The 18,775-nt window shown below is 46.9% G+C and overlaps 1 protein-coding gene across 1 annotated transcript; it reads right to left on the bottom strand.

Moving 5' to 3' along the window:
• Positions 1-2,042: 2,042 nt before the first annotated feature.
• LOC129111910 (A disintegrin and metalloproteinase with thrombospondin motifs 5) lies at positions 2,043-15,980 on the bottom strand. The gene is given in 10 exon segments (XM_054624067.1): positions 2,043-4,994; positions 5,230-5,405; positions 5,652-5,827; positions 5,912-6,095; positions 7,284-7,549; positions 7,552-7,566; positions 8,103-8,270; positions 8,505-8,637; positions 14,996-15,701; positions 15,703-15,980. Coding segments are annotated over 10 exon segments (2,805 nt in total). The 3' UTR covers positions 2,043-4,291.
• Positions 15,981-18,775: the final 2,795 nt, after the last annotated feature.

Below are 18,775 nucleotides of genomic sequence, written 5' to 3'. Positions count from 1 at the left end.
TGAGGTCTTAAGGTGGAGCGGTTCTCTCTCTGTGCTCAAACCAAAGCAGACTCCTCCGGCTAACACCCCCACCCGTCCGGACTGCTCCTTCTCTCCAACACACAGGACGAGTTTACGCTGGAGTTTCATTAAAAGATAACTGGCAAAGCAGAAATACTATTATCTGGAGAAAAACCTCATTCAAGTGAAAGCAATCTACCCCAAGATCTTCCTTGTTGCCAGTGTTTTGGTACTTTTTGTAAAAAAGAAAAAAAAACACAAGTTTATTGAAGTCTTAAGTAAAGAGGTGAAAAAATGAAACACCAAAGTATGGTTTACATTTTGTACTACCTTGTCATTTGCAAGTGCCTTCATCATTTCAAGTGTTGATTGTAGGAAGAAATGTTATGTTATCTGATTCCAAATCAGAGTGTTAAGGAGCAACTATTAGGGAAAGAGAACGAAAATAATTATTCAGTCTTTTAATGTTGTGTTGATATGTTTAAATAATGAAAATATGATAATATCATAATATAACATGTTATTGCTGTGTTTTTTTTTATGATTACATAAACACATACACAACTACCACTGCAGTGTGTAACTTGTGACTCACTGGAGCAAACATCACTGATCAGTCTCTGAAGGGACAGAATCTTGTAGTCCACCTTAAAAAAAACAGGTCATAAAAAGTGAATTGTTGTAATTTTATGAATTCCCAGTAGATGGTAGGCACGAGTTATGGAATTTTCCCAGACTGGTGGAGGGATTTTCCATAACTAGATGGACCAATCACAAGTTTAGCCGACAGGTGGCGCCCTAGCATCACATTTGGGAGCTGGTAAAGGTGGAGGCCGTGAGCCACTGACCTGAGGGAGGCAGCACTGGTACACTGATGTTCTGTGAGAGGATTGATGCTCCTGCCTGCTGATCCTGAGTCAGAACTGCAAGTTTATGAGCTGATGAGTTTAGGAGACATTTGGATGAAGCAGAGTTGGAAACTATCTTATGATTTTCTATTTAATTAAATTTGTGAACTGTGAAGATTGACATTTGTCCACTGGGGTCAATAAAACACTAACTGGAATAATTTAATTTGCAGAGCTTACTGGAAAACCATAAAACTCCATTGCCTTGATTTACTTTTTAACTGGGGCTTCAGATTGGAATTTGATTAAGTGAAATCAGCTGTTTTCCAATCAAAACCTTAATTACATTAAGTTCCATCCTGACCCATGAGTTTTGTTTATAGTCGAACTGCCAGGAATACAAAACCACAGCGAAATTGCAATCCAACCATACTGTACCAGAATATTTGTCATAAATGATAAAGTACCAATGAGCGTGATGTCATTAAATGATGTTCAGTGTATTTTCTTCTGCTGCTGGTAATATATTTATATATACTTTGTCCAACGGTGGAGAGTAAACGAATACCTTTAGTCAAATGCTGTACTTTTTGTACAAGTCAAATTTTGACCGTTAATAAGTATTTCATTATTTATACTTCTTCTCATTTACTACATTTCAGAGGGACATATTGTACCTCTTACTCCACTGACAGCTATAGTTACTTTGCAAATTAGTATTTTACATGACTGTCTCAAAATGTAATGCTGCCGTTGCATATATTAATCTTCCCAACAACATTAAAATGATGCTTACATCAATAATATGAATCCAATATATATATATATAAGAGTATTAAAGGGGCAACTGCGGATGTTTACGTTTGATACTTTAATAAATATGTGTTTTGGTGTGTATATAACATCATTTGCTATTGTTATGGTCTGTACTTTACTTACATTTTTTTTATTACATGAAATGGAGCATAATGGCATGGCAATATTGTAATTTGAGTACTTCTTCCACCACTACTTCTGGTAAAAGGCCACATAGTGACAGTGGTCCTCCTGTCACAACTTGTGAGTGATTCCCAAACATTTCAAAAACATGTAAGATAAACAAAATGTATTGATGCCGTGGCAACATTAAAAACACAGACACAAAGGTATTTAAATATATAGATTTTATGTACATATATTCATGTGGATGCCTAGAAAAGAAACACTATATTCTTACAAAGGAATGATTCTGCACAGTCAAATTCCTAAGTTAAATAGTAATTTGATACAAAATTACTATAATAAATAAAACTCATCTCATTGTTTTTTTTATTCACACACATACCAGTTGTACAAACAATAAATTACAAGTTCAGTGCTGTGTTTCTGTCGTTCAGCGAGAGGGGTTTCCCCACCGGAGGAGTAGATTATGTGTGTGTGTGTGTGTGTGTGTGTGTTTCTGAAATACTTGAATGCTTTGTAACTGATGGGTTGTTTCTGTGTGTCTGTATGTGTGTGCAGTTCTGTGTAAATATGGTTGAATACTAACACGTATATGAAAGATCTACTCATTGTACAAAAATGTCTACATTGTGTAAATAAATCTGAATGTGTGAGGAAAGAAGAGCGAACGTTGTGTGAGTGGTATGTTGACCCGGGTCATGTACTGTCTGAAGACCTTTCTTATGGTTTTTGTTTTCTCCAGCACAGGAGCCAGATGGGTGAGGTCTGCCACACAGGGAAACAATTACAGGCAGGTATTTTAAAAAGTCCATTTGATATGTTATGTACATTGTCCCACCAGGAAGGGAATTCGATGCATTGACTGGGCTGGTTGCACCAGAAGGATACCTTAATTCTTTGTATTTTTGGCGAACTGACCCTTTGAAAATCATCTATTCTGTGGCACAATCTGATTTTTTTTTTTAATGTGACGAACATCACCCATCAGAGTTGGAAACAGATAAAACAATCATTCGCAAATACAGGATGTAAAGCAATAAAACAGAGAATGAGAGATTGAAAAGAAAAGAGGTGAATTGCAGAAGGACGTTAATGACTGCATTAGTATCTCCCTTGCTGTCGTTGCGAGTATCCAGGGCTCACATTGTCATACTATTGCTTCCTAAACAGGTAAACAGACTAACAAACAAACAGATATCGAGCGCCACAACAAAAAACATGAAGGTCGCAAACCTCCCAGAACCAGAATAATGATACAAACGGAACTGAGAGGGAAGAAGCTTCAAGACGCACATGTTCACGGGACATACTGTATGTGCTTCAAAGACAGGCCTGGATGAACACGCTAGCACCTAACTTGCACACACACACACACACACTATAAACACACACACACACACACACACACACGCACACACACATAATCAAGCATCGCCCCAAACCTGTGAGTCATTATTAACCTCCGTAAATGTTAAGGAGTGTCGTGGTTTCTTTGCCCCTTTGTCAATTTTTAACTGATATAGTTTGTCCCCTGAAGGCCACTGTACACTTCCATCCCATCGCACCATGCTGCTGTCTCAAAGCTTGTGTCTTCAGGTTAGACTTTTCTTCCCGAAACTTTTCAAGAACTTGAGCAGAGACGTATCTGAACAGTTTTTAGACTGACTGGATCTGGGATGCAACGCAGCGTCCGTTTTAGCCAAATGTCTGGTTTCACCCATTCATTCTTGGTCACCACTACGGGGAAAGGATGCACTCAAGTTGGGAAATTAAATAGACACCCTGAGCAATTGTTGATTTAACATGATTCGTTGCTAGAAAGACTGCTTAGAAGATTGTTCAGTCCGTTGAGTTTACAATTTTAAACATTCTGCCCAATTTAATGAGCTTGTCAGTGACTGAAATGTCCAAGTCAGGCTAGTTACAGGTGACACAGAATGACTGGGATACGATTCAGGCAGACATGACGAGGTGACAAGGTGAATAACGAGTGCTTACCATCACTGGGGGCTCTGTTATGAAGACAAAAGGAGTTTAGACTTCCAAATCCCCACAGTGATTAGAATAGCATAAAAAAAAAAAAAAAACACAACATGCATGCCATTACAGGGCAACACACACTGATCCTCCAGGGTTTGGAGACTGAATTAAAGACAATCAGTTTCTGTCCATGTGGAAATGACATGCAATTCAAGTCCTTAGCTACGCCGTCACTATCATAAGGACACTGTCCGCCGTTCTGCTTGTGCTCTGCATAGCTACTATGATTCCAGAACATTTCCTCTTGCATATAGTCGCGTACACCCGCGACAGTCTGTCTCTGGTTCTCTGCTTATCTGGTTCAGGCGCTTTCAGCCAACATTCACAGTCCTGCTTAAGGTTCTTAAATGTATTGGTCCATGGTCCTACATCCAGAACTTGAGACCTTTTATCAGATGTACAGATTAAACTTTCTCCTTTGCACTGTTTGTCTAACGTAGCGTTTTTCCTCTCTGTCCGCCTCAACATTTCTTCACCAGACAGTGTTTGAAGGCAGAGGGTCGGGCACTTAACGTGCAGCCCTTGGACAGTTTCCCATCCTGGTCCTTACACTGCACAGTCCGGCTCTGCCAGCCAGTGTCACAAGTCCTGGAGCAGGTCATCCAGGACCCCGTTACCCAACGGGGCCCGGGGGTTGGGGTCGAGGGAGCTGGAGCTGTCGGTGGCCCTGGGACCAGGACAGAGGGAGCGGAGGAAGATGTAGTGGTGGTGCTGGTGGTGGTGGTGCTGGTGGTGGTGGTGGTGGTGATGGTGGTGGTTGATCCTCTTGTAGTGCTCGGAATAGGGATCAACTTTGAGTTGGAGATGAGCGGCTGCTGTGGGGCTGTCCGTCGGGGCATGAAGAAACTATAACGAACATCCAGTAGCTTTTTAGCGTCCGTCGCTAGAATCTGGACCACCAAGGCTTCTTGGAGGGCCCCGGGGCCCATGCTGTGAAGCCACTCGTCCCTCTGGCTCCAGCCGCTGTAGTTGAGCACAGAACCGTTGAGCGGGATGATTGTCTCGGAGGTGGAGATCATGAACTTGCCGTTTAGGAGGTACTCGTTGCTGGGCCGTCGGAGGGCCAGGTAGGCGGTGTAGCGGGTCTGGTCCTTGGCCTTGTGCTGACGGACCTTGATGTGGGTGGAGCCTGCAGGGATCTTCACCACGTCAGTGTAGCCCTTACTGTTTGGCAGGAGAGAAAGTAGAAAAAAGGTCATAGCAGTGCTTAATACAGTGTGTTCTTTGCCATCGCTGGCTTTGCTACAAAATAGAAACCAATATTAACATTAATACGAATTTATCAGCATACCGTAAACAAAGAGATGTCTAAAAATTGTGCTTGTGCAAACTACCACTGAACTGAGACATGTGCCCGATTCCCGTGATAAGAAGAAGATTAACGCTCGGTTTTTCTTACCTCTTCTTGGTGAAGTTGCCAACGACGCGTATACATCCTGTGCTGTCGCCTCCACAAATACCACACTTGTCAAACTGGAGCTTGGAGCCGATGATGCCGTCGCAGCCTGTCCGTACACACTTCCCCTTCACGCACACCGAGCTGCTGTAAGGACGACACTCCGTCCCGTCTGTCACCTGACGATGAAACAGTCACAAAATCATTCCACACAGTCTCATTTTCCCTTTAAAAAAGCTCCAGCCTGTAGGATTTAAGGAGTCTATTAGCAGAAATGGAACATAGCAGCAGGCTTGGAAAGGGAGGAGTGAGTGGTGGGATAATCGGTCTGTTGCAGTCTCAAACCTCACCACTAGATGGCACTAAATCCCACACACTGCTCCTTTAAATACGATGCAATTATTCTTCTTTTTAAACTAACTCACCCTCTGAGAGAACACCACGTAGTATCCTGTTCCTTTTGCTCTGCAGGTCAACTTGCACACATCTTTGGGGAGGACTCCAGCGTACTTTGGCACCCACTCAACAAATGTCTTCACCCCCTTCGGGTCCGTCTGGGGACCGTTGCGCACCTCACATTGCTCCTGCCGGAAATTCTTATCTGGAGAGAAGAGTTTTTATTAAAAGAGGGTTGAAAATAAATGATAAATAAACAATACCTTGTGCTTTCTTGGGCTGTACTCACTTGACACTGGACATTGTGTGACGCTGCAGGACCGATAGATGGCTCTCTTCCCCGTGCAGTAGCGCCCGTTGTTCCGAGGCGGCGGGTTGTTGCACAGGCGTTGGGCGAACTGCACCCCGCCTCCGCAAGTTCTGGAGCAGGCACCCCAAGAACCCCAGGAACTCCAGCTGCCGTGGTTGGACGCCTGTGAGACGGGAGGAGAGGGGAAGATGAAAGAGGAAGAGAGCAGAGAGTAGAGAGGGATGAAGGGGAAAGAAAGACAAAAAAGATGAGAGAGGACAATTAATGCTTATCAGACATGTTGGAAGTGGTTTCTGACCAAGCCACGTGTCACAGGGAAAGGTCTTTGGAGAGAGATGTGTGATGAAGAAAAATGTGGTATGCATTGTGGTGTGGAAAAGAGACGGACAGAAAAAGGAACGAGGCTATCCCCATGTGATAAAGCCTCTCATTAACACAGCATGACTGGATCTGTGGTGCAGCTCACATGCTTCGCCCCGAGGAGCAGCCTGAATGAAATACTTTAGGTAATGTCCTTGTTTTTGTGATTTTCCAAGCAGTGCTACATGAGTCATCGGTGATAAAAGTGGCTGGACAAGTAGCATTTAACATTTTATGAGACAAAGTTGATTTTATAATCCTGCAAAGCTTTTCTATTCAGTCCCACTTGTGAGTGTTTATACTGTAGCACTTACCACAGTAAAAGCCACTTAATCTGCAATCATACTACAAGAAATACATTTAGAGGTTAAAAGATTCTTAGGGCTAAAATGGAGCGGCTTTAGGTTGCTTTGAGCAGTAAACCGGTCGTCATGCCAGGCAGTGAAAAGTCAGAACTTGGGCCGCATCCACACATCCAGTCGTCTGCCAAGGATCGAGTCAGACCCGACAAATGTCATGTGACAAATAAATACAAAGAAAATATTCTTTCCCACTTTTTTGACTTTCCTTCCCTGACACAAACATACACACACACACAGACACACACACACACACACACACACACAGACACACACACACATGCTGTGTCCACTGCCTGCCAAGAACAGATTCAGTCTCATTGAGGCCAAATTCAATTTAATTTCAGTTTAAGCAAAGCCAAGAAAACAAATAGCACAGATCAGCAGAGGCATAAATACCGCAGACCACACAATGAAAAACTCATGACACTCGTTCTCTTCCTTTTTACTTCTGCATCTTTTTCTTTCCCCCCCTTTTTTAGTCTCCCAAATATAAGTTCCTACAATGTAGAAATGAGTGCTTAAAATATCAGTTTTTGAACTATAAAAAGGAATCTATTTTAGTTTTTTTTGGTCCTTTTTTTAGTCACCTTCTATCTCCACGTCCTCCTCCACAACAAGACGCCACTTACCGAGTAGTGCCTCTTGCGGGTCTTGTCCACGCACTTCCCCTGCAGGCAGATGCGTCCCTTCCCGCAGGGCGTCCCCTCCACGGCCGGCAGCTTCTTGGTCAGACACACCATCTGTCCATGGCGGATCACGGCGCACCACAGGCGAGCGCATACGTCCATGCCCGGGCAGACTGTGTACTCGGGGCCGAAGGCCAGGCGGCACTGGCGGACGGCGTCGTAGCTCTGGCCCGGGAGCTCCTCGGGGCCCAACAGTGGCTGGCGGGGGAGTCCAGAAGGCACTCGGCTGTGGTAGGAAAGAGGGGGGGATTTTAACAAAAAAAAAAGAAGGCTCTGCAACCTGCATACTATGAGGGAAAAAAAAGAGGCCTGTATGACATATCACGCAATTAAAGTGCTGGAGCAGCAGCAGATACTGTCAAGTTTGAAATTATATGTTGCTACATGACTTATGTCGAAAACAATGGAGTTTATTTGCCAGAATGCCAACTGACAAAGCTTTATAATGAATTGCACCTTTTGATGAAGTATTACTCATCTATATTGCCTGCCAGTGAAGCAGCGCTCTCTCAGAAGTTAATAGGATTGTAAATAACCCTCTGTTGGAAGATTACAGCTTTGTTTGGTAGTAAACAGCAATAAACGATGGGCACTGTGGGAGAAAAGCTATCAAAAGTCAAATTCACATGGATGCAATTTGTAGTTGGAGAAAGTAGAACTTCTACAGGCTGGGAAAAATGCTCATGGTTCATGAACAACAGAACCACAAGCTCTTTATTTCCCCCGTGCTCTTAATCGTTCTGCATTTTCTCCCACACTCACCGTTGCCGTCGTCGAAGAAGTCCGTGATGGTGGCCGAGGTGCAGCGGCTCCAGGGTTTGGAGGCGTCGATGGAGGTGAGGATGGAGGACATGAGCCGCTTGTCGCTGTTCACTCCGAAGCGCTCCTCGCAGAACTTGGAGTCGTCGTGGGACAAACCGAGCAGGTGACCTGGGATGCACGGAGTTGATGGAAAAGGGAGAAAAAAAGAGAGATGAGGTTTGTTCGCACATGCAAGAAGGAATTAGAAACGAAAACATGCCCAGCGCTCGGGCATCAGGCCTACGACGTCAGCCGGTACTCTCTTGATATTAATCAACGAGAGAGATGTGCTGACAGATGTGCATGCTCTGGCGTGTTTATATCTTTGTTTGTGTGTGTGTGTGTGTGCGTATCCATGCCTACCTATCTCGTGCGCCACGGTAAACGCAGCGTGAAGCCCGTCGTCCTCGATGACGGCGCAGCTTCTCTCCGGGGTGCAGATGGTGCCGACGTCCGCCATTCCGAGGGTGTCGCAGGAGTGGTGGCCACAGAGGTCCTGGAGAAAGGAAGTACTGTGAGTTTACACAAATACCCCCCAAAAATTCAGTTTGATCTTATTTTTCTTTAATGTAGTGACTTAATCGTGATACCTGTCACCACAAAACATGTCTAAAAATAGTTAAAAATGCAACATGAACAACCAAAATGAATGTGAACCACATTTTACTGGATGCAACAGAAACTCAATGGATGGATATTTTTGCCAGCTGTTTCAATGACACCCTCAGGCATTGTATTATTTGACCTCCGTGCTCCCACGTTCTAAAAAAACTAGGTACTACACTTCCCATAATGCATGCTTCCGAGACTCAAATTTGAGTCATTTTCAACAGGCTGAGCAGAACTTCCTGTGTATTTTCATATGAAAGCCTGGTGGAGTGTAACCTTTCCTCCCCTTTGCTTTTTCACACCCGATACCTCCGTCTGCCTCCACCACCTCTCTGTCCGCCTCACGGGGTTTCCAATCACATAGCATTGATCTTTCTTTTTGATTCCCACACATGTCCATGCAGACGAGATGGAGATCAATCAGCTGATCGTACCCTCACATTACCCTCGCGTACACACTCGCACCACAGCGTAACAGGAACAGGGTACACACACACACACACACATAAACGTATGGACAAACATCCCCGCCAGTGTGTGTGTGCAGAACATCCCAACGCTCCCTCCCGTGGAGAGGATGAATCGTCATGTTAAGTGGTGCTGACAGGCCTGCTGGCTCGTGTGTGTGAGAGTCTCACTGGGGAGGGTGTTTACCCCCGTTCATGGTGGGTCGGGTTTGGAACAAACTGCCTTGTGTTCTACACTTACACACACACACACACACACACACACACACACACACACACACACACACACACACACACACACACACACACACACACACACACACACACACGTGACTGACTGGGTGGGACCAGCGCTCACACAGCCAAGTGCATAACTATAGGTGGTACATGTAAATAAATGGGTACATATAAATGCAAGCATGTACAGTAGACACAAATAGACACACATACAGAGAACAGAAAGAGAGTGGCTGCATTCGCCAACTAACTGCTGGATACACAAGTAGTCAACAAAGAGCAAGTCAAACACTCGCTGCATGCATGAGAGTTTGTTTTCATTGTGTGCATACATTGAAATGTATCTTCACATTTAGTTTATTTCTCTTTCATGCGGTTCCCACAGCCCAACTCCATTTCATTTATTTATTCTTTCACCCCCTCCCGGACTCTCGTACGAGAGCTGCTCTTGTTTTCGGAAACACTTGGGAGAAAAATAGAAAATGTGGAATATCCCCGTTAGAAATGAAATGGTGACGTGTGAAGACATACCCAGCATGACCCCCGACACTCACATCCCTCTCTACACATTGTTTACTTCTTCTACCCCCCCCCAGCTCTCTTACCCAACCTGGTTTCCAAAGCAAAGGCCTCTCACACAAGCATTCAAACGAGGGAGGGGGAGAAAGAAATAAGCAAAGGAATCAGATTCTTTGGGGAGGGAGGATGGAGGGGATGCCGGATATTAAAGAGAAGAACAAGGAGTTACAGAACTATTGGCAGAAATAACAGGAGAACAGGTGGCAAGCTGGTCGTGAAGGTCAGGAGACCGATCAGAGCAGCGTGTGTGTGTGTGTGTGTGTGTAACAAGACCACTTGCGATCTAAGGCAAGGCCTGTGTTAAACAAACAGCCAGCCAGACCCAGACGCACACTAAATCCCTCTTGTAGAGTGAGTTAAGCTCACTCTGTGTGATGAAAACGCCCTGCAGGCTGATCGCAACCAACCTGCTAATAAATAAAAAAAAAAAACAGCCCTCCAGCACTGACTGTACAGGTCACTAATGATTGGTCAGCAATGATTGACAGTTATATGCTATGTTCTACTTTTTTTTGACCACACCAGCCGCAGATCTCTTTCTGTTTTAGCGCCCACATAGTCACTGATGCATCTCGGTGTGAAGAGACCGAGGCCCCCACGTGTCTCTATGGCCCGACAGACCCTGGGCGTCGAGGGTTTTCGGGATCCGAGGGCTGTCTGCAGGTTGTCAACATGAACCAGACGAAGTGCAGCACGTGTGAAATATCAGGAACAGTTAAAACAAATAGAGGGGCTAGCTGTGACGGGGGCGAGGGCTGGGAAATGTACACTTTAATGCACAAAAACAGACGGAGGAGGAGGACGAGTGCACAGGAAAGGGAGGAGTCCAAACTAAACACATGGGAAGAATTCAGTGTAAGAGGGTAAAATGACATAACTGGGTGTTTAACACAGGTGTGGAGGAAATGGATTGCTTATGGGTGAACGCTGTGTCTACATCAGTGTGTATCTTACATCAATCATCATGACATAAGGAGCCTCGCAGTGTCTCTGCAAACTGTTATGGTTGAGCAACTTTCAATGGCATTATTATCCCTTTTGTGCACAAGGTGGCAGTAAAACAAGATCCTTATTATTATCATAATAATAATGATTTCAACCTTCCTAGCATTGATGTTACACTTTGACCTTGCGATCGTTGTCTGTATTTATAAGATTTTTTATTGTGGATTTTTTATTTTTCTTACTTACTTACTTATTTAAAATACATACTTATTTAAATACTAAAAGAGACCTGTTTTTTTTCTATTCTGTACCTTGTTTGCACTATATCTATGCTGCTGTAATCCTGTAAATGTCCCCGCTGTGGGACTAATAAAGGATTTTATCTTTTCTTAAGGGTGTATTTGCTGTTTTTCTTTCCGCTCTTTCAACCACATTTCACAGCATTTATCAGAAAATAGAGCCGGCCTGGGAATCTGAGTGGTGTGCGTCATTTCGGGTATTTGGTCTCCAAAAAATCTTCAACCATTCACTTTTTCTTCCCTCCATTTAAATAGTAATATGTCATGAACGTTGCAGTCAGCTAAATGTCTAAAAACCTCATGGCAGAATAATAAATCTATATTTGGCTTGTATTATTTGGCTTGTATTATCTGACCGCGGCCCGACCTCAGTGGCGGTTGAAAAGGTCAGCGCTGGCATCACAAGTACCTACAAGCCGTGTCTATCCAAACATGTCAGCTGTTGCTGCAGCATCAAATAAGCAGCATGAGCCCACAGGTGTGTCCATCTCTATCCCGGGCGCTCTGCAGCCCTCGCCGGCCAACTTACAGTGGGGGCTTTGTCCGCCGGGCCCCGGGTCTCACAACAAGCCAACACGGCCATGCGCAACACGGCCATGCGCAACATTAAACGTTTTCCCACATACGGGGACGCACAGTCGGAAAACAGTCCCCTCAGTGTGCCCCGTTGTTTTGTTCCGGTGCTGGTATGTGTGGAACAGGGTGACACCGCCGCACGGGTCAGCTCACCGCGGGTACGGGGTGTTGGGGTAATTGGACCCGACCACAAAAGACGACGAGTTCCCCTCCAAACCCTCTGCTCTCCTGCCGACCCCTCTCCCCCTCCCCTCTCATCTGGGAACAATGAACTGGCCTGACTTCACAGTCACAAAGTCTTCAATGAGCTTCGGTTTCTAGTTCAGCGGACTACGATAATGGGGGGTTCTACTTCACAGTCGCTCCAAATACGCAGACGACGAGGAAGGTTATTCATTTTCCCCGTCGACTACTATTTGACACCTCTGACAATGTCAATGGAGCATTAGGGCCTCATCTGTAACGCATCTGTAACGCATCTGAACTGAATCTTCAGCTCCACTGGAGTTACGACAACAGTTCCTGAGAAAACAGTTAACAGTTTACAATGCCTCACATATCAAATGTCTTTTTTCTTTCTTTCTTTTTCAATCGAAAAACGCAGCATGCAAAGTATGAGGAATCTGAGCCAAGTGAACTTTTTCCCCAACTGGCATTCTGTCAATGGAAACTCTAATGGCTTTATCCTGTTTGTGAAATGACAGACTTTACACGGCTCTTGACAATAAACGGGGAGTCAATGTTGCAAAATGAAAGGGGGGTTCTGGTAGAGAAGACTTAGGCCAGACGACCATGTCTGCCTCTTCACATACGTCCATCAGATGCTCGTCTGTCCGTCCTAACGATCGACAAGATAAAGTAACAGCAATTCAAGCACTCGGCCGAAAACTCAAAGACTTCTGAAAATGGCTTTTAATAGCCAGAGAGTTCAAAGGTCAAAGTGAAAATTGGCTGCTTTCTTTGGCTTATTAAGGTCGCGACCCACAAGTCAAGTCGTGCGCGTTAGCTATGTGCTTACTCTGCACACAGATAGGGATCAGGACCCCGCCTCGAGAAACCCTCTGAGGTCTGTTGGGGCGTCACCTTCCACTGGTGTCGACAGTTAACATCTACGGTATGACCACACCCCCCACCACACACACACACACGTTCAATTGTAAAGGTGAGATGTGTGTGTGTGACGGTCCGGAGACAGGTTTATGAATAATGCAAGCGCTGCAACAGGTAGACATTCTAACATGGATTGCTTGGAGATGAAACAGTATTTTAAATCAAGTGGATGTTTTGTTTTTTTTCCACGGTGGGCATTGGTATTTTAATTTTTTTATGGCTCAAAGACCAAGTAGAATAGAGAGAAATCCAAAAGTATGCCGCCTGTCATGTTTCATTAGCCTCATGTCCAGATTGACTCTCTGCTTCCTGTCCAGACGCTGCCGTAGAGGTCTCTGGACAGCTGTTTTCATGCCCTCTTGACCCTTGCCAAACCAATCTTCTTCTAGCACCATCTTCTGTTCGGGCTCTGTCAGGTGTAGTGGCAACAGGGTTAGTGAGGAGCCACGAGGTGGTTGGCACGGGGGTGAACTGTGCCACTCTGCCAGCTCGCTGACCTCAGGTATGCACTACCGGCCGCCTTGCCAACGCATGACGGCACCAACTCGCAGCAGGAGTGCCAGCAGATCTCGAGGTAATGCCCCTGCTGCCTCGCTTTCTCCGGGCCTCGTTGCCAAGGCAAGACCCTGCGTGAGCAAAACACACCGCAATCCAAGGACAGCGATCCGGCTCGCGGACTTGGGAGCTAACCGCGGTGAAGCCACACCCCGGAGAGGTGAAAAAATGCATGTCCTGCAGCTTTTTCTTGACTGGGCAAGGAGGGACGGAGGAGGAGAAAGAGAGAGAGAGAGAGAAAGAAAGGGACGGTGAAAGAAAGGATACACGAGTGTGGTCTGGGTAAACGTTAGGGCTTCTCACAGGGTGGATGTGTTTGTTTTTCTGACAGCTCCCAGCAGCTGACAGACGCTGGAAAAGTATCTGGGGGAAAATGTGCAGACTGGAGTGATGAGAGAGAGAGAGAGAGAGACGGAGAGGGAGGGAGGGAGGGAAGAATTGCAAGGCCGGGGTGACTACCTAATGAACTGCAGTTTCAAGGGAGTTTTAGTGATATTTCTGCAATGCATCCAGCAGCTGATTTCAAACCCCCTGCCCTGGGAAGAATGTGCGTGCACGGCTCACGGGCGCGCGCCTCAGATCACACAGACTTGGAGGCCTTTGGGCTGTCACAGGGGACTGGGAGGGGGGGGAAGGCTGGAGACAGAAGAAGCCTGCCTAGAAAAACACCAGGCGCAGGAAACAAGAGTTATGCTGCATTACGCACGAGAGATTCAGCAAAAAGAGGAGAGAAGGGGAAGCGGAAGGAGGAGGGGAGCATATAGGAAAAGGGGCCCGGATGTAAGCAGGGACATGTGGGGGAAGCGGCTCCTGCAGTCTAAACTCCTAATTGACGGTGATGCAAATGAGGAAATGGTTCACAGTTGGCCACTTTTAAATCGCTTCTTAAAACACATTATTACAGAATGGCTTTTATGCGACGTCGTCGTTTTAATGTTTCATTGGGTCTTAGTATTCTATCTTATATTCGTTCACTATATTTGACCTATTTCACTTGATTTGATTTATTTGGTTCGTTTATTTGATTGTCACGTGTTATTTCATTTAGTTGTTCTTAGTTTAGTTGTTCTTAATGTTTCTTCTATTGCACTGTTTTGCTGCCTTGCCACTTTGTAAAACCTTGTTTTTAAAAAAAGGTGCTATATAAATAAAGTTATTATTATCATAAAATAACCACTTTAAGTTTTGCTTTTTCATAATCACTGTTATGTAACAACGGTACTATGTGTGTCAGTTATTGTGGCTGTTTATAGTCTATTCAATAAGCCACCAGCAGAGCTCTCTGCCAAGTGCTTAGCTCCAGCTTTCACCGCGTGCACCATCAAAACAACAACAACAACAACAACAACAACAACAACAACGACCACCCCGTGGCGTCACTCTGCCGCCGCCGTCGTGCGTCACACCGGCGCGTAAAGCAGCCTCTCCTCCTCCTCCAGCCGGGTGAGGACGCAGGTGGGGTTTTGTTTTCCTTTACCTGCCTGGTGAAGAGGATGGCGGCGTCGTGGTGCTGCTGGTGGTCGTCGTCCAGCGGGTTCTGCTGGTTCTGCCACTTGCAGAAGCTCTTCAGCGTCGCCGCCGCGTTCTTGGTCACCTCGAGTCCCTTCTCCTGGTCGGTGACCACGGACACCTTCACCACCGACAGCCGCACCGGGTTCTCGATGCTGGCGTGTCCGTACAGCTTGGAGGCGATGGCGGCCAGAGTGAGCAGGTAGTGGGTCAGGTCCTTGCCGTATTTCTTGCTCATGGTCTCGTCGGCCACCAGGAGCAGCTCCACGTGCCTGGCGCGCGAGACGGACCTCTTGCGCCGCGCGCCGTGGTCACCTGCACCCTCCTCCTCCTCCTGCTGCTCCTCTTTGGCGTCCCCTCTCCTCCTCCCTCTCCTCCCTCTCCTCCTCCCCGCAGCATCCCTGCGTCCGTCTCGCGTCCCGCAGCTCTCGCGTCCCTCTCTCGTGGCCTCGAAGCTGAAGCTGTCTCGCTCAAACACGTGGAGCGCGCTCTCCGTGTCCTTGTCCTGCAGCACGCGCGCGTCGTGCTCGTGTCCCCTCGCCCTGACGATGGGCGTGATGGCGTAGCGCGCTCGGTCCACGGCGAAGAAGCCCTCCAGACCCCCGCCGCAGAGGTTGAAGACGGCCAGGGACTCCGGGTTGGAGTCCACGGTCCCCCGGTACGCGCACTCCCCCCGGGCTGGAGTGATGCGACAGCACCGACGCGTCCCGCTCCATGTCCAGCTGGAACCGGCTCCCATCCAGGTACAGCAGGTAGCCCACCTTCCCTCCTCCGTGGTAAATCCGGTCAATGGTCCGCACCACCCCGTCTGTCCTCCGGGCAGGTGTGAGGAGAGACCCGTTCGCAGGTGGGAGGTAGAAACCCTGGAAAGTAGAAAGCCCGGCTCCCAGCTCCAACTCCACGACGCACAGCAACAGTAGCCGAAACCAGAGCATGCCAAGGATCCGCACCATTGTTCATTCCAGCCCGAAGAACATCTATGTGTGTGTGTGTCCACTAGAACGACCCGGGACCGGCTGAAGAGACAACTTTGAGCTTGTGTTGCTCCAAAAAGCGCATCCTCCCGGTGTCCAACTCTCCCATGAAAAGAAAGCGCACAGTGGTGACCAACAGGCGAGCAGACAAAACCATTGAGGGAGAGAGAGAAGAAAGAAAGGAAGAAAAAAAAAAAAGAAAACTGGAAAGGGAAAAAAAGAGCAGCAAGGAGAGGAAGTGTGGTGCTTGCTGGAGAGCAGTGAGCTGAACTTGGAGAACAAAAACACAAAGTTTGCTCTTAATAGGACCCGGAGAGGAAAAAGTCCTGCCCCCTTTGCGCTCAATCACCACTCCTCCACCCCCCCCCCCTCTCTCTCTCTTTCTCTCCCTCACTCCCTCTCTTCCTCAAATCAGAGTGAAGTCAAGTGCTGGAGGAGAGAGGAGAGAAACCTGAACAATGCTGTCACTGGAGTGTTTCCCATTGCCTCAGCAAAGGAAAGAGGAGCCTTTTTACACTTTGCAAGTCCATCAAAAATCCTCATGAATCCTTTTTTGAGAGGCAGGGAAAAAGATGTAAGCAAGAAACGGAAACCTCCAAGCCATCACAATAAATCCTAAAATCTACCTCATCAGTGACAGTCACCTCTTGTGAGTAACTTGAGTATAGCAGCATCACCTGAAGCCAGTGTAAAAACAAGTTACCAAACAGCCACATGCTGCCACTCCCAGGACCAACAGCATTTAGCTCAACCATTAAACACCAGCTATGTTATTTTTACACTTTTACCACTTTGACTCCTTTAATAATTGAAGGCTGGAAGTCCAACATTGGACTTGACTGGAGAGTTACAGCAAACTGGAGGGGGACTAGATAATTCATGGCCGTTCCCCGAATAAGAGTTGTGGGAGTTCACCGTTCCCTGTGTGAGACGTTTAATGGCGTGTACTGAGATGGAGGAAATCTGTGATGCTGTAGATGCTGGGCTTGTGTATGACAGAAATAAGTGTGTGTGTGTGTGTGTGTGTGTGTGTGTGTTTGCAGGTGAGTGAGTGTGCCAGAAACTGCCCTGGGATCTGTCTTGATTATTTATTGTACCTTTAGGGATGTGTGTTTGGCGGTGCCACTGGGATGTCATACTTGTGTGTTTGAGAGAGATTTAGCCGTGCATACCTCACTGGAGCACACACACACACACACACACACACACACACACACACACACACACACACACAAACAAACACTGCAAAAGTTCCAAGACACTGCTCATTTGCTGAGTCACCTAACAGCTATTGCCTCTGCACACCACAGAGGGAGTTTGAGTTGTGTTGTGTCTGCGTTCCATGAGGGAGGCCTCCCGTGTGGATACACACACACACACACACACACACACACACACACACACACACACACACACACACACACACACACACACACACACACACACACACACACCGCCCCCAGAGCAGATATTACGTTTCGACTTTGCTTGCGACAAAAAAACCTGCCTGTGTCGTCCCCTCGCCTGCTAATCCAAAGCCCCTTAGGACTGAGCGGTGTGGGTAGCGTGGCCTGCCGTTTAAAGGGAGTGGGCACGAGAGAGCGCGTGGGCCAAAAAAAAAAAAAAAAAGAAAAGCGGAACACGGTGTGCTGCCACTGTAAGCCTCGCCCGCCCCCCTCCTGTCAAATCCCACCGTGGTACGGTCCACGCATGAAACATCCCATAAAGACGATGCACACTGCATTCAAATAAAGCCTCCGGAGGAAATGTTGACAGTATACCTCAACACGAGGGTTGCATCGGGGGGGGGGGGCATGGGCTCGTTTCAAATCTCTGCTACGGCCCTGCGACCTAATATTGAACATGCTCTCAGCCAGTATCGAGCTGAACCTCATGTCCAGATCGACTGTTATGCAACGCACCTCCCACCTCCCACCCCCACTACCCGTCTCCTTTTCTCTCTGTCCTCACGTCTCGTCTACCACCACCCCCCCGCCGCCTCACCCCCAGCTGCCGGCTGCATCTCCCTCACACCAAACTGTCAAGTGTATTACCTCCAGTAAAAAAAAAAGAGAAAAAGACGCCTCTAAAAACAGAGCAAACCCCGAGAGAGGATGTTTGATCAGGACAGAGTGATGTCAAGAGACACCTTCGACGCTTTAGTGCATTAGTGTATGTGTGTGTGTGTGTGTGTGTGTGTAGACAAGGCATATGCATGAGGGTATGTTGAGTTGATCCCCATGCGTGTACACAGAAAGGATTGTTAATGCATGTGGTGAAATGTATTGCAGCTGCAAACTAGTGGCGCTGAGCCTGAGCGAAAATTAGGCAACTTTCCACAGCATCTTTCAATGCTACACGCTGAAACGACACACACACACACACACACACACACACACACACACACACACACACTCTGGCTCATATCCCTACAATGTCCTCCTCTCCCTCCCTCTTCCTCTCTCCTCTTTGAATCTCACACACTCAGCCCCAGTGGATCGTTTTTAATCCCCCCATCATCTGAAAACAGAGATGTATGCCAAAGCAACCATATGGACATAAACCACCCCCGTTATCCACTCACACACACACACACACACAATTACACATTAACCCGGATCACACGTGTAATGCGGGGCTGCATACAGTATCGAGCGCCACCAAAACAACTTGTGTGTGTGAACTCCCGCGTGCCGAGCCACGTGTGTGCGGGACCGGCCCACTTCTCTACGGTGGCTGGGAGGGGAGGGGAATCCAATACGGTTAATTGACAG

This window comes from Anoplopoma fimbria, chromosome 22, assembly GCF_027596085.1.
Source record: "Anoplopoma fimbria isolate UVic2021 breed Golden Eagle Sablefish chromosome 22, Afim_UVic_2022, whole genome shotgun sequence".
NCBI lineage: Eukaryota > Metazoa > Chordata > Actinopteri > Perciformes > Anoplopomatidae > Anoplopoma > Anoplopoma fimbria.
The sequence above is the reverse complement of the archived record's forward strand: the minus strand, read 5'-3'. Positions and strand labels throughout refer to the sequence as shown.